The sequence below is a fragment of the Syngnathoides biaculeatus genome, chromosome 2 (genome assembly GCF_019802595.1).
Source record: "Syngnathoides biaculeatus isolate LvHL_M chromosome 2, ASM1980259v1, whole genome shotgun sequence".
In the NCBI taxonomy this organism is placed as follows: Eukaryota; Metazoa; Chordata; class Actinopteri; order Syngnathiformes; family Syngnathidae; genus Syngnathoides; species Syngnathoides biaculeatus.
Window position 1 is genome coordinate 5372677 of NC_084641.1, and position 15060 is coordinate 5387736.

General features: G+C 43.9%; 1 protein-coding gene across 8 annotated transcripts in view; it reads left to right on the forward strand.

The window, feature by feature from the left end:
- Positions 1-14500, forward strand: part of kmt2d (lysine (K)-specific methyltransferase 2D) — a 43429-nt gene extending 28929 nt beyond the window's left edge. For all 8 annotated transcript variants that reach the window (XM_061828612.1, XM_061828611.1, XM_061828605.1 and 5 more), the window contains 16 exons: positions 77-2950; positions 3056-3205; positions 3304-3468; positions 3552-3699; positions 3783-3864; positions 3944-4116; positions 4848-4972; positions 5065-5200; positions 6465-6586; positions 6668-8021; positions 8135-8271; positions 8732-8862; positions 9840-10125; positions 10955-11028; positions 11258-11366; positions 12052-14500. In XM_061828612.1, the coding sequence (XP_061684596.1) occupies positions 77-2950; positions 3056-3205; positions 3304-3468; positions 3552-3699; positions 3783-3864; positions 3944-4116; positions 4848-4972; positions 5065-5200; positions 6465-6586; positions 6668-8021; positions 8135-8271; positions 8732-8862; positions 9840-10125; positions 10955-11028; positions 11258-11366; positions 12052-12144 (6159 nt within the window). In that variant the 3' untranslated portion in view covers positions 12145-14500. The remainder of the gene's footprint in view (positions 1-76; positions 2951-3055; positions 3206-3303; positions 3469-3551; positions 3700-3782; positions 3865-3943; positions 4117-4847; positions 4973-5064; positions 5201-6464; positions 6587-6667; positions 8022-8134; positions 8272-8731; positions 8863-9839; positions 10126-10954; positions 11029-11257; positions 11367-12051) is intronic.
- The last annotated feature ends 560 nt before the right edge of the window (positions 14501-15060 follow it).

Sequence of the window (15060 nt, forward strand, 5' to 3'; positions counted from 1 at the left end):
CTGTTTAAACTCAAGTCCATCAACACAGGAAAATGGATTTTGGCTTTAAAAATTCTAAATATTTGTTTTGCTTTAGGTACGAAAGCAGCAAAAGGAGCACACCAATCTCATTGCAGAATATAGAAGCAAGCAGCAGCAGCAAACTCCAGGTCTTCTCGCTGCTGGACATTCTGGACATGGAACCCCACCTCACATGTTTCCCAAATTACCTGGCCAGATGATGATGGGGCAACAGGGAACTCAAGTCATTAGCCAACACCCTGGAATGGTTCCACAAAGTGGAATTCCTGTTCGTATGCCCCAAGGTCAGCCTTTCATCGGAAGACCCCAATCCCAACTTCCAGTCACTCTTGGAGTCAATGGTTCTAGACCCACATGTCCCCCTGGTGCTCCAACAGGATACTTCCCACAGGGCCTAACAGGAATGCAGAATGCTGACCCCAGGCTTGTCCAAGACAGACAACTTCAATATCGGATGCACATGGCAAAGCTCCAGCAACAACAGCAAGCGATGATGGGCCAGCAGCAACATCAAAATCAACAGTCTGCCTTAATAAGTCAGCCACAGCCTTGTTTGATTGGGAACCAACTTATGTCCCAGCAGCAGGCAAATCTTCAACAGGAGATGTTACCCAGTCAGGTGAATCAGCAGAGCATAGCTCAGGTCCCACAAATAATGGGCGCAGGTCAGTCTGTGCCTCCAACTCTACAGAACTTTGGTGCTGGCCAACCCAATAACCAGGCTCAAGTCATGGGGCCATCTCAGCCAGGGTTAACTGGGAACCAGCCAGTTTCACAACAACAGCAGAGGGCTCCAATGATAGGTCACCAGGGAATTATTGTAGGTCCAAGTCATCCTGTCCTCAAGAGTCCCCAGGGCCAGATGTCTCAACAACAACAGAACATTCTGGTTGCAAAACGCATGCTTGCTGCTCAGCAGCAGCAGAATGTCCCAAAGACCTCTGCTCAACTTCAGCAGCAACCGATGGCACTACAAAGGCTTGCAACCCCATTGACAATGCAACCAAGCCAAGAGCAAGGGAGGCTTTCCCAACCGTCCACGCCACAGATGGGTTCATCTCCTTCGACTGGGAGTACGACGCCTCAGCCTTTAGGAGCGTCAGATAGTCAAATAGAGGCTAAAGAGGGTGACCTTCTCAGCTCTGATACTAGAACACCACAACATAGTGGACCCTCCACCCCCAATCATATGACCCAGGTGGGCCCTGCTAATGATCAGCAGTCTGATTTGGGGCGACAGCAACTTCAGCAGCAGCACAAAGACCAGGCTTATATGCACCAACAACTATTACTTCCTGACCAACAATCCAATCTGGTTGTAAATTCACAAACTGATGTGGTTCAGCAACAGCCACCACAACTGCCAACTGCTGTACAGAGGCAAGATTCAGATACCACTGACAAGCCCTCGTCGATGGCAATTAAAGAAGAAGGAAAATCTGTAGAATTCTTAGCACAGCCACAGCAGCAACAACAGCAACTACAAACAGTTCAGCATGTCATGCAGCAATCTCAAGATTCCAACATCAAGCAACAGAATATTGGCCAGCAACAGTCTGTTGTAGTTAATAATCCTCAACAGCAAACCCTCATTGCACTGCAGCAAAAACAGCAGGCTATGATGGGCAGGATTAGACCTCATCAGCAAGGCATGATGGCACAGAGGCCTGGAGTTCCACCTGCTCATATACGCAGCCCTATCAACCTTCAGGTCCAGGCTATCATTGCTCAAAATCCACAACTACGCAATCTTCCTGCAAATCAACAGCTACAACACATCCAAGCTATGATTGCCCAGAGGCAGCTCCATCAGGGACCAATGGTGCGGATGCCAATGGGTCAACAACAAAGTCAGTTGAGACCTCATATGTTACCAGGACAGGTGGCACATGCTGGTAAACAAATGCCAAGAATGGAAGGGCAACATATGCCGTATGGGGCCATGGGGAAGCCTGTAGGTATCTGCACTCAACAACAGAGTAGTTCTACTCAACTTCAGCAAGGAATGGTGGTCCCAGGGCAACCACAAATAGGAGAGGCAATACAACATCAGGTTATGCGAGGACAATTACCAGTACCACAATCTCCTATGGACCACAGTCGTATGATCAGGCCTACATCACCACGTCAATCGTTACCCACACATCCTGGCGATCTCAGAAACCCGCTGAACCAAGCACTAGGAATGCGTCCACCCACTCCTAACCAGCACCAGCAGCAGGCACTAATGGCAGCTGCAGCAGTCCGTATGCAGGGATCCCCTTCGCACGCATATTCTCCAAGAGGTCCTTTTGGCATGAGTCCTACCCACCCAGCCTCCCCGTTGCCATCCCATGTCTCTTCACCTTCATTAGCTGACAATAGAGCTGGAAGGGGAAGTCCATACAGTCAAGTCAAGGTGTCTCCACTCAGGTCACCGGGAACCAAAACTCTGCTTGACTTTCCGGCGCTGAAAATTGAATCGCAGACATCGGTCAGTGAAAAATCTCCTACAACGTCACCGATACCAAATGGTTCTCGTACAGGCTTAAATATCCAACAACAGTCTCCACAAGTTGCAGGAAGCCATGCTCCTCACCCGTCGCATGGCTTTGCAGAAGGGGATCTTTGCAAGTTGACCCTGGAGAACATTAAACAGGAGCCGAGGGAGGTACAGTGCGATAGTGTAGGAGATGCCCATTCTGATGCTATAAAGCGAGAAGCGACCGCTCACATGGTTTCTTCTGGGAGCAACACTGCATTTATTAATACAGATGACACCAGGTCTGAAACTGGACAACAATTGCTCCAGAAACTCTTGAGAACGAAGAACCTTCAGCTTGCAGCCCAAAGGGCCCCTGAAGGCATCCACAATGAGATCAATGGCCACATCAACAGCAAACTTGCAATGCTGGAACAAAAGCTTCAAGGGACTCCTCGAAATATGGAGGTAAGTTTTCTTTTATTCGTTGGCCCAAATATGTTTTTTTTTTTTTTTCCATCACTTGGTTCTTCTATGGAGTTAAGTTGATTTGTATTTTCTTGACACATTCAGGATTTACAGTCTATAAGTAAAAGAGCTCCAGCACAAAAGCCAAAGCGCACTAATAAAGCACCTGGAGAACGGGGCCTTAACGTACGGAAGAAGACTAAGAAGGAAGAAGTTGGAAAAAGTACTGAAGCGCTCATAAAGCAATTAAAACAGGTAAGTGAATGACAAAAATACACGCGTTCCTCAATTGATTGATTCCTTAACGGGTGCTAATTTTAAGTATATATATATTTATATATATATGTTGTCAGGGTCTTTCTCTGCTGCCCTTGATGGAACCTTCCATCACAGCTAGCCTAAATCTGTTTGCCCCTTTTGGGAGCAGCCCAGCCAATGGAAAACCCCAGCTCAATGGATCCTTTGGAAATGCAATGCTAGACAATATCCCAGACTACTATGCTCAGTTACTCAGCAAGGTAAAGAAAGCCCAGATAAAATCTGTGCCCTCGGTCTGTCTCATTTTTTGATGTTTATCAAAGGGAATTATCTACCTTCACAGAGCAACCTTAGCAACCCGCCAACACCTCCATCTTCTCTGCCACCAACACCCCCGCCTTCTGTACAGCACAAGCTGCTCAATGGCGTGACTCCTGTGGAGGAACTCTCTCGGGGTCAGAAAATTGCAGAGTCAAAAAAGAAACCAATTGGTAAATAATGATTGCATCAAATTGGCTTTCAGGTTCAGTAATCATGCAAAGTCCTTGCTTCTAAATGTTCTGTATTTGTGCAGAAGCGATTACAGAGGAGACAAAGAGTGTGGACATTCTTGCAGCCCTTCCCACTCCACCGCATAACCAGAATGAGGACATCAGGTAAAGCAGGGATTCTTTAATGCTTTGTCACTCATTTCTTTGCTCGGAAGCTAAGCAAATTTAGATGTCTTCTTGCCAGGATGGAGAGTGATGATGAGGATGCTCCAGAAAGCATCATTCCAGCATCCTCTCCTGAAAGTAATGTTGGAGAGGAAACTCCACGTTTCCCTCGCCTGCAGGAGCCAAAGGAAGAAGAAACTGAGAGAGCAATATCCCCCATAATTCCCGTCATTCCTCGCACTGCAATCCCAGGTAATAACAAGCGATATAAGGAGTAGACTTCTTCACCATAAAAAAATTAATGTCCCTGCAAAGTGAATCAAGAGATTTGTTTGAAAAAATGTCCTTTTTAAAGATGAAAACATTGCAAAAAACTGAGAGTTGTGTAATACTCTATGAAAGTGTAGCATGACACGATTTTTTATGTACCATAATACTATTTTTCACCATTTTAGTTTTGTTCAGGGTTTTTTTTTTTTTGGAGGAGGCATAGTGGCTGGGTCACTGGGTCCTGTTTTAGCCACAGCATGACTAGCTCTTCCTACACTGTATACGAACTGAAGCTCCATTGTTTGCGTCAAGGATTATACAGCACAGTTGTGAAGTGCAGTTAGCTCTCTATCCATGACTAGACCTAGATAATGCATCATTCCGTCACATTGTCTTCTGGTATGGCCACTTTCGAGAGCCTCATTGTCGGCCATTTTTCAAGTTTGTTGAAGTTGTATTTGATTGAGAGTTGAGCAGTGTGCAGTCAGCAGACATGCCCAAAGTGTCAGAGAGCGGAGAGAAATGCTTGCTCTATCTTGATTTTGAAGCTTGATTTTTATATACTATAAAATTTGACAGGGTTGTTCACATTCTGTATATAATTTAGAATACATTTTCACTTTAAATGACTTTGCATTTGTCAGCATATTGAGTTTCATTGAATTCTAACAAAGCTACAAAAATAAAGTCTTTCATGTGTTCTTCTCTGCTAGCATTCTCAGAGAGCAAACCCTTTGAAGCAGGTGATGGAAGAGGGGTTTCTTTATCCAATCACTGGGATAAAACCAAAAGTAATGAGGTGGCTGTTACCTTCACATTGTCCTCCATGGCAGCCAAGGTATAAGACTACAACATTAGTGCATATTGTTCTGACCTTATTCTTCCAACATGCATAGTTCAAAATTGAAAACTAACCTAATGTTTTCTCAGAAACTTAACCATGTGATGATGGCAATGGCTCAGCTGCTCAAAATAAGGATGCCAGGTTCCTACGAGGTGACCTTCCCTACCCAAAACCTCGACATGCCGGGAGTGGATGATCCTGGGAAAGGGCCTGTCCAGTCAGGTATGTGCTCAGAAAGATGTTTTATGTTTCTGCCTTTGCAGTAAGAATATGCGCAACAAATCCCCAAATCCGCAAAATGAAGTGATTCTGCAAACATTTTAAACTCCTCTAAATACTCTTGAACTAATTAAAAGACCTTTTAAACACATTGTAAATATATTTGAATACAAAAAAAAACCTTGCAAGCATAAACTGTGCAGAAAATACTATACATATTGTAGTGTGTCTCTATATGGATGCGCCTTTTAAGAGGTATGCCCAGTTGGGGTGCCATGTTGATGTAGGCATTTAAGTGAGCTGTGGTTGCATCAGTGATTCAGGGATGAGAATTTTCCGCCGATCGGCGGTTTTCCGACTTTTTCAGACCAAAATGACCACTCTTGAGATAAGTGCAAATCCGTTGAGAAAATTTCAGGGGTCGGGTATCGTGCGCCTGCCTCTCGGTGGTGGGCTCCGAGCTGCAAGTTCAGCTTCGTGCTAGCACAAGCACAACTATCATATGCCGTTCTAACTTGCTCGGTAGTGTAAATATTTGCATTTTGCGACATAAACATGAAAACCTCTTTGTGGCAGATTACTCGATTGGACAACAGAGTTATACAGCATAACGATTCAATCGTGTTAGTGGTTAATCGAGTTTCACCATTGCCATGTACATGTGTTCTGGGTTCTCAGAAATCGCAGTGGAACTTGTTAGTTAGCCAAGTAATGGCGCGTGGGACTGAGATAGCGCGAACTGAGCGACGGTGTGTTCAAAGTTTTATGATGGTGAAAGTGTTAGAAAAAAATGATGAGGATCGAGCGAGGGCAATTGACAAGGATGCTGGAATCAAAAACTGTTTCAGACGGGCATGGCTTGAAAAAAGTGTAACCGTGCAGATAGGACCGAAAACGGTATGAACATGTCTAACCGAACACATACAAAAAGTGGACATTCCTGGCAAAGTGCTGTGCACTCTGTGTTCCGATAGGAGCAAAAAATATCCAGGAGGAAACTCAACCCCCCCACACCACAGAGCCTTTTCAGTGTTTTTCCAAATTGGTCATTCTCATCCCTGGTGATTGGTTCTTTCCCACATCCAAAGGCATTACAGTAAGCACACTGTAAAAACCCATAAAAAAACAATCGCTTACAAAAAGGCAGTGTAGCAGGGTTGTGAATGCTGAACTGAAACACAATATCGCTACTATGCAGTTTGTAACGAAGAGAAAGTAAGCGTACGTGTTCGTTATCTCATTGTTTATGACTAACCGTGTTTTCCAGGTGCTGTCTGTCTTAAGGACAATGCTGCATCCAGTCAGGATGAGTGGTTAAGGCAATTTGATGTCTCTCTGCCAGGCTGCACATTAAAGAAACAAGTGGACATTCTGACACTGATAAAACAGGTCAGTAAAATATCTCTTTGATGCATTGTTGGGTTTCTGTATGTTTCCTGAAGTGTATATGTCGTGCGCATATTTTTGTAGGAATTCCAAGATAATGAAGACAAAACAGTCCAGCACTGTTACACAACCAATGTAAATGACTTGGATGTGCGGCACCTTCCGATTATACCAGTGGAGGAATCACCGCCTCCATCACCGTCCCCTCCACTTCCTTCCTCCCCCGATCCAGTTCCAACGCATGAGGCAGAACCTTCCAAAACATTAGTCCCTTCACCCCCATTGCCTGCCACTCCCACTGCTGTCCATATCAAGATGGAGCCTGAGCAGGATGCTGGTCCTCCGATAGAAGGGGTTGATTTGACTATGTCGACAGGTTCCGCTCCAGATACGGCCCCTGATCCAGCATTTAACCCTGCGGGTCTCGATCCCGCTGTTCCCCCAGAGGATCATCTGACTCCTGCTGCCAAGGAGGAGGAATTGGTCAGCGATTCTCTCATCACAGATTCTTCCTGCCTCCTGGAGTCCTCTCCAAAGGCCATAAAGCAACGCAGACCCCTCTCCCCTGATGAGGTCTTACTCCCAAATGTGAAAAAATGGAAGGGGATTCGCTGGAAGCGCCTGCAGATTGTCATCTCGATACGTAAGGGTGGCTCGAAGAAGGAAAGCAGCCGTGAGGTATCTGAGTTGATGGAGCGTCTCCGTATTACTCTCCGACCTGACAGGTTACCACGGGATAAACGCAAATGCTGTTTCTGCCATGAAGAGGGTGACGGCGCCACGGACGGGCCTGCCCGTTTACTTAATATTGACGTGGACCTGTGGGTGCACCTCAACTGCGCTCTGTGGTCTACTGAGGTATATGAGACGCAGGGCGGCGCGCTTATCAATGTGGAGGTTGCGCTGCGTCGCGGATTACGTACAATGTGCGCGTGCTGCCAGAAAACGGGTGCGACCAACAGCTGCAACCGACTGCGCTGCCCAAATGTCTACCACTTTGCCTGTGCCATCCGCGCCCGATGCATGTTCTTCAAAGACAAAACCATGTTGTGCACCCAGCACAAGCTGAAGGGCCCCAGTGAAGATGAACTCTCCTCTTTTGCCGTTTTACGGCGGGTCTACATTGAGCGTGACGAGGTCAAGCAGATCGCCAGCATCTTGCAGCGAGGGGACCGCATCCACCTTTTCCGCGTCGGCGGTCTCATCTTTCACGCCGTCGGTCAGTTGCTACCCTCCCAAATGGCCATCTTCCACTCGCCTACTGCCATCTTCCCTGTGGGCTATGAGGCCACTCGCATCTACTGGAGCACACGTGTGCCCAACAAGCGCTGTCGCTACCGTTGCCGCATCAGCGAGGATGAAGGCCGCCCCTTGTTCGAAGTGCGTGTTCTGGAACATGGCATGGAGGATTTGCACTACCGTGACATGAGTCCGCAGGGTAAGACTCGGATTTCTAGACTGTCCTTACTGTTAATCATGTGTCTGGATATTTTCTTTCCTTCTAAATATAACGTAACAGTGACAGAATGGTTGACCCCATTTTGTTGGTAGGAATCTGGGAACAGGTGGTTCACAAGGTTGCCAAACTCCGAGATGATTCGTCCATGTTGAAGTTGTTCACTGAGCACGTCAAAGGAGAAGACATGTTTGGCCTCACCATACATGCCGTCATGCGCATCACTGAATCGGTAAGAGAAAAAAATCATTTGAAAGCTTGACAATTTACAGCCGCTCTCTTGAATATGACTCGATTCATGGCTGTGTTAGATAGCTTGATGATCGCGTGGTTAGCACATTTAGCTCACAGTTCTGAGGTTCAAAACCTCAGCTTCAACCTTACTCTGTGCAGTTTGGACATTCTTCCCATGTCTGTGTGGGGCTTTTCTCCGGGTTGTCCTTATTCATTAAAGATACATGAGTGTGAAAGTGAGTGTAAATGTTTGTTTGTCTACGTGGGCTTCGATTGTTTGGCCACCAGTGGCGGGTGTACTCGGCTTCTCGCCCAAAATCAAATGAGATAGGTTTTTGGTCCTCTGTGATCAAGATGTGTGCTCTATATAGAAGATGGATGGATGGATCGATTGTGGCTGTACTGGGTTCAAGTTAATGAAAATGTAACATGATTATCTCACCATTCCTGAATTCTAGTTACCTGGAGTGGAGAACTGCCAGAACTACCAGTTCCGATACGGACGTCATCCACTGATGGAGCTTCCCCTCATGATCAATCCCACAGGTTCTGCTCGCTCGGAGCCCAAAGTCCCAACGCAGTGCAAGAGGTAAGGGACATTATTTTTAGGTATGTGTTCTCCATTTTTGAGCCATATCTTAAAGCCTCTCAGTGGGCATAATTGATTTACGTTCACCCAATTAGTTTGTTGTTCGGCAGCACGGTGGGTAGTGTTTAGTTGGCCCCACAGTCGGCGATTTATGGGTTCAAATTTTGGCTCCCAAAATTCCTGTATGGAGTTTGCATGTTCTTACTGCTTACGTGGATTTTCTTTAGGTACTCTGGTACTCCCACATTCTGAAAAACATCCATGTAAAGCTCACCGCACATCAAGTGCAGTTTCCGTCTGAAGTGGACCATCGCAAAAATTACTCTTGGTGACTGTTTACCGTGCACCAAGCGCACTGCATATGTACAGAAGCACTGCAACAGAAAAATTGTTCCCCTGCATCAGGTTCTGAGGCACACATAAAATATACTGTATTTTTTTATTCTTTATTTTTTTGGGGTGAACCAAAGAAACATGGTGGAGTTGTCAGGGAAAAGGCAGATTGCCACAAAGAGAGGAAATTGACAATAATAAAGGATGAGCTGTCATGAGTGACTTGGACATGCCTACACCATGGACAGGTTACGAGAAAATCACAGGGTGAAACGAGACTAAACTGAAGCACAGATTCACACCTGTGGACATTTTATTCTTCAGTGAACCAAACATGCATGTTTTTGGAATGTGAGCGTAAGCCATAGTACCAGTAGAAAACCCACGCCAGCACAGGATGAACATGGTTGGAAACCAGTTTAAGGTGGGCCCTGCCCCTTGCTCGATGAGAGCTGGCATTGGCTCCAGCACTCCCGCAACCCTTGTGAGGATAAGCAGCTCAGAAGATGGAAGGATGGATGAACTTTGTGGCAGATGTGCTCCACACTGCTGCTTGTATTATCAAATATCTTCAAATGGCCATCACCTTTTTTTTGTAACCCAGCTGTGACTGTCTTTCTTGCCCATTTGTCATCTGTCCTCAGGCCTCATACTTTGAACAGCACGAGTGTGTCCAAGGCCTACCAGAGCACCTTCACTTGTGAGATGAACACACCATACAGCAAGCAGTTTGTCCACTCAAAGTCTTCGCAGTATCGACGGCTGAAGACCGAGTGGAAGAACAACGTGTACCTGGCTCGCTCTCGCATTCAGGGCCTTGGTCTGTATGCCGCTAAAGATCTGGAGAAGCACACTATGGTCATCGAATATATCGGGACAGTCATACGCAATGAGGTGGCAAACCGCCGAGAGAAGATCTACGAGTTACAGGTTGGTCACTATCAATATTGTGACAAGAATAAGATAAGACATTTTTTGGAGGACTACCTTTTATTTTTATCGAGTCAGATTTTTGTCAAGTAACAGTCCTCTTACCGAAGTAAAATATTTGCCTGCCCCCCCCCCCCAATCACACTGCAACGGATGTCCTCTGTTGGTACACTTAGATTTAAGCAACATTTTTATTCATCAGATTAGCCAGTGTTGTATTTGTTGCACTGCTCTTTTGTATTTTTGCATTAAGGTCCTGCAGGTCGTGGCCCCGGTTGTGGTACCAGGGAAACCGAACCGACAAGCACACGCTAGTACATTTTGTATTAATTAGGAAACGTGCCTACAATTTTCGATTTCGATTTTAGTTCATGGATGTTAATGTTAAACGTATTAGGTGATGTAGTGATGTCCAGGATAATGTCACAACACAGAATGATCTAACTTCAAATTTAGAAATGGCCAATAAAAACGGGAAAATCTTGTACTTAATATTTTCCTGGAGGATGCACGTGAGATTAGCCTTTGAAATTGGTAATGATGAAAAATGAAGCGAAGTCAATTCTGTTCCAGAATGAGCACAGCTTGAAGCGGTCATCATGTCCAGTTGGAGATGGATTGAGCTCAAGTTGGGGGCCCCAAAAAAAAAGCAACTAATTAGGCAGCTTTAATTTTAACCTTAAATTTATAGATCAACAAATCAAAACAATTTTCTGTGGGAGCTGCCGACAAACCTTTTTGTTTTTCCAGACCCCTTTTTCGTCCCTTTGGTGTTTGGATGTATGTACTTAAGCCCATCCACCTGAGTGTTTTGTTTTCTTTGTCCTAGAATCGTGGTATCTACATGTTTCGCATCAACAATGAGCAGGTGATTGATGCCACTTTGACTGGCGGCCCAGCTCGGTAAGCAAACAAAACAAAAAAAGTCATTTTAAGCGATGTTTTGCATTACAGTGACCCCCTATTTATCCCTCCCACATCCTTTAAACACTTCATCTCTTTAAACTCACTTAAAATTATTTCAAGAAAGTTTAAAAAGTATTCTTTGGTTCTTGTTCTCACTTTGACTCAAAGTTCTATACTAGTTTGTATTGAGAGTTGTTTTATATTCATGTTGTCTTCTCTTGTGCAGCTACGTCAACCACTCCTGCGCACCCAATTGTGTCGCTGAGGTCGTAACATTTGACAAAGAGGACAAGATAATCATCATCTCCAGTCGCAGGATCCCTAAAGGAGAGGAGGTACGCTTGCCCGTGTCTTGAAAAAGTCAATTTGTCGCTTTTTAATGTCCTCATTTTGGGGTGGGGGAGCTTAAAAAAAAATTACCAAGCTGTTGTGTAAATTGAGGCATCCGGCGAAAATGCATTTTCAGGGTCTAGCCATTGTTGCCTTATTAAGTGCAAGCTGGAGGGGTCAATGGGCCTTGTTGTGGATGCCAAACACAGCTAAAGGCCACTTTACGTTGAATTGCATACTGGGAGGCAAAAATAGGAAAAGCATTCCTGGTAGGTCTCAGTTGTTTTAGTATTGTGCTGAAGTGTGTAACCCCTCATGTTCCCCATTTTGTGTTAGTGTGGACGCTTCACTTATATCCTGAATATGCAGGGCCAGTTTATTAGAAGGCTGCCGCGACTGGGCTTATGGTGAGCCCAAAAAAAAAAAAAAAACTGCAAAATGTGTATTGCGCTTGGCGGTTTCTCCAATCTTGCACACTAGTAGTTTGGTTTTGCAAGGTTCAGATATGCACCAATGTCCCCTCGTAAGCGTGGCTCTGTTTGGTCTCAATCGTGTCTGACGGCTTTTCCGTTTGAACACATCGTATCGGGGTGAAGGTGGAGGAAAGAAATGCTTTCCATAAGTGCTCTACTTGATTTTAGGGAAAGGCTGCAGATGACTTGTTGTGAGCGTCCGTGTTTTGCTTTGCAGCTGACCTACGACTACCAGTTTGACTTTGAGGACGACCAGCACAAGATCCCGTGCCACTGCGGAGCCTGGAACTGCCGAAAGTGGATGAACTGAGACTGAGGAAGGAGAGAATGCGGCGTATCGCCTCCTTTCTGCGCCAAAGCCTATTTAGTGTTTCTTTAATTTTTTTTTTTTTTTTTTTTAACTTGACTTAGCCAGTGCATAAGCTGCTCTCATCCAAGTGGAGGAAGGCTGGCCTCCATCTTGGGATGACTCCGAGTGACATTTGAGCATGTAGCCAAAGGTTTGACGAGCATTAATCAACACACCACCACCTCTTTCTTGATGGTGGATAACAACAACGAGGCGGCGCTTTTTTTTTTCTTTGTTTTTTTTCTTCTTCCCAATCACATTTTTTGCTGGGCTGTGAAAAACTTTTTTTTTTTTTTTTAAAGTACGGGAACAATCATACCCGCAAGCACCATGCATCAATAAGAGAAAAAGCCATTTTAAAATACGCTGAATGAACTATTTTTTTTTTTGTTTGTTTTTAAATTGGACCTACAGTACTTCCTCTCTCACCTCTGATTACACCCCTGCGACAAAAAGGCACTTTTCACCCCCCCTTCCCTCATCAAATCATTAATGAAGACAACGCAGATGTTGGCTAGCGAGACAATCTTGGTTGAAAAGAACTTTTAGTGACTCCAGAGGCGCCTGCAGTGCTCTTTTCCTTGAACAGTGCGCAGTCCTAAAAGGTTTGTTGGACCCGGTCTACCTCATTGATTTAAGCGGGACGTGACTGCTTTGTATAGAAATAAGAAAAAGAAAAAAGACAAAAAAAAAAAAAGAAAGCAAGCTAAAACTGTTAACTGCTACTGTGGAATTTAAGGCGTCGGGGGTCTGGAGGGGGGTCTTTCTTGGACAAGCAGGGAATTTTTAGCGGCAGGTTTGCGCTGTCTACTCTATGCTGATGATCATTTACAATACAGAGCCAACTCGGCGAGGATCATTAATCGTGACTTATTTATACCGAGGAACTATATGAGCATTTTTCATAAGCATTAAAACAAAAAGGCAATCAGAAGCTCGACATCACATCCCGTCTGCCACCAAATCACCACGACATCCATCTTCCTTGCCAGTGGACGCATGACTACTAAAATGTCCTTTTTCAATCGTGTTCTCTTCCTCTCTGTCGGATTTAGTGGAGAAAATATTTTACTGTAGTAGGTCTTCCTTTTGCCCGAGTGCAGCCTGCAGCGTTTCTATTTCCCATGTGATTGTGTGAGTGCGTGCGTGCGCTTCTCCAGCACCGGTACTTTCTATCCTCCAGGCTGAACTGTTGGCAGGGAAAGACTGATTGGATAAAAGGGCATTTGTTTCCTCGTCTACCTGAGAGTTAAAAGGAATTAAAAAAAATATATAAAGGTCTTTAAAGGGAGCTTTACTTAAACTTCCGACACTGCTATATTCCTCCTTCCCCGGAAAAACACCTAACACCTCACAGGATTGAAAGAAAATGCAAACTTGTATAAATGTAGATAACGGTATATGCATTCGGGGCCTCTGTACCCAGCATGCCCCTTTTGTAATCAAAGTGTAGAGACATAAAATGGATGAAGAAAAAAAAAAATCAACCACTGGATATCATTTTAACAAAGCTGTACATACGTATAAATATATGTAAAATGGCAAACTAATATCTCTATGTATATGAACCAGAGTGTTTTTGCATTAACCAATTTTTTATGAGTGTTTTTTGCTATAAGCTCTCAGAGACACCTTTGTTGAAAATAATGTGGTGAGAAAAGAAGCCGAGGCGATTACAAAAAAAGAGGATCTGTGTGCAGAATGCACATCACACACCAGTGCATAGCATTTGTATTTATGTAATATGTTGGGATGTTTTTTTTTTTTCTTTTTCGTATTTATGCTTACCAAATCATGTCCCTCCTTTGGCTCCAATTGAATGCAAATCCTTGTGAATGGAAGCTTTTTTTTCTTCTTAATGTCATGTTTTCTTTTTTGTATCTTCCCTCTAGAAGTGAATGTGTTGTGAAATGCTTACTTGGCCTCCCTCATGTGTGGAATAAACCCAAAATCAACCCCAGATTTAACCTGGTAATGAATTGCACTCCCTCATAAATCTATCTCTATATATATCTATCTATATATAATGGAGATGTTTGCTTAAGTGGTAGATATTGATTAAGTATCCCAAGCAGTGATTCTTTTTTTTTTTGCTTTGTTTCTATTTCAAGGGAAGACCATAATGAGACATAACGCCTCTCACTGGATTTTAGCCTGAGACATTTTTAACTTTTTCTGAAATCTTAATTTAAGTTGTCTTTATCTTTTAATTTAAGTTTTGCTCAAATTGAATTTTTTTTTTAACCTCACTTTAAAAAAAACGCATCTGTACAGCAGATATACTTTTAGGGATGACAAATAAATATATTGATTTTTATTGTGGCATGTTTTGTATGAATATTCTTTTGAAATGTACATATTTTTCAGGAAGTCAGAGGTCTCTTTATATTCAGCTTCCCACTCTTTCCCCCATTCCTTATCTTATTTGTCTGCTTTTGTTTCTTGTAAATGGAAATAAAAATGCATTTTAAATGTGCGTTTTCCTTTTTGCCCATGAAGGCGAATCGTGTCACCTTCTATAATTCATGATTAAAATTTTTAATTTTACATTGTCATATACGTAACAATATAGAGATAAAACCATTTTGTGTTTCCAAACATGAACAATGGTTGAAGAACCCATTACCCTTGATTTGATTCCGAAACTAGCTCATAAATTTTGTGCAAATATGATAAGGTGATTAAAGATTTGTATGATTTTTAACTGAGTGTTGTACACAAATCACCTCTCAACTCAAAGCATTGGTGATGAATGACTGGTTCGCCTCACAGTTCTAAGGACCAGGGTTCGAATCCTGGCCCCGCCTGCGTGAAGTTTGCATGTTCTCGTGCCTGTGTGGATTTTCTAACCCTAACCACTTTTTTCCTCCTGCATTC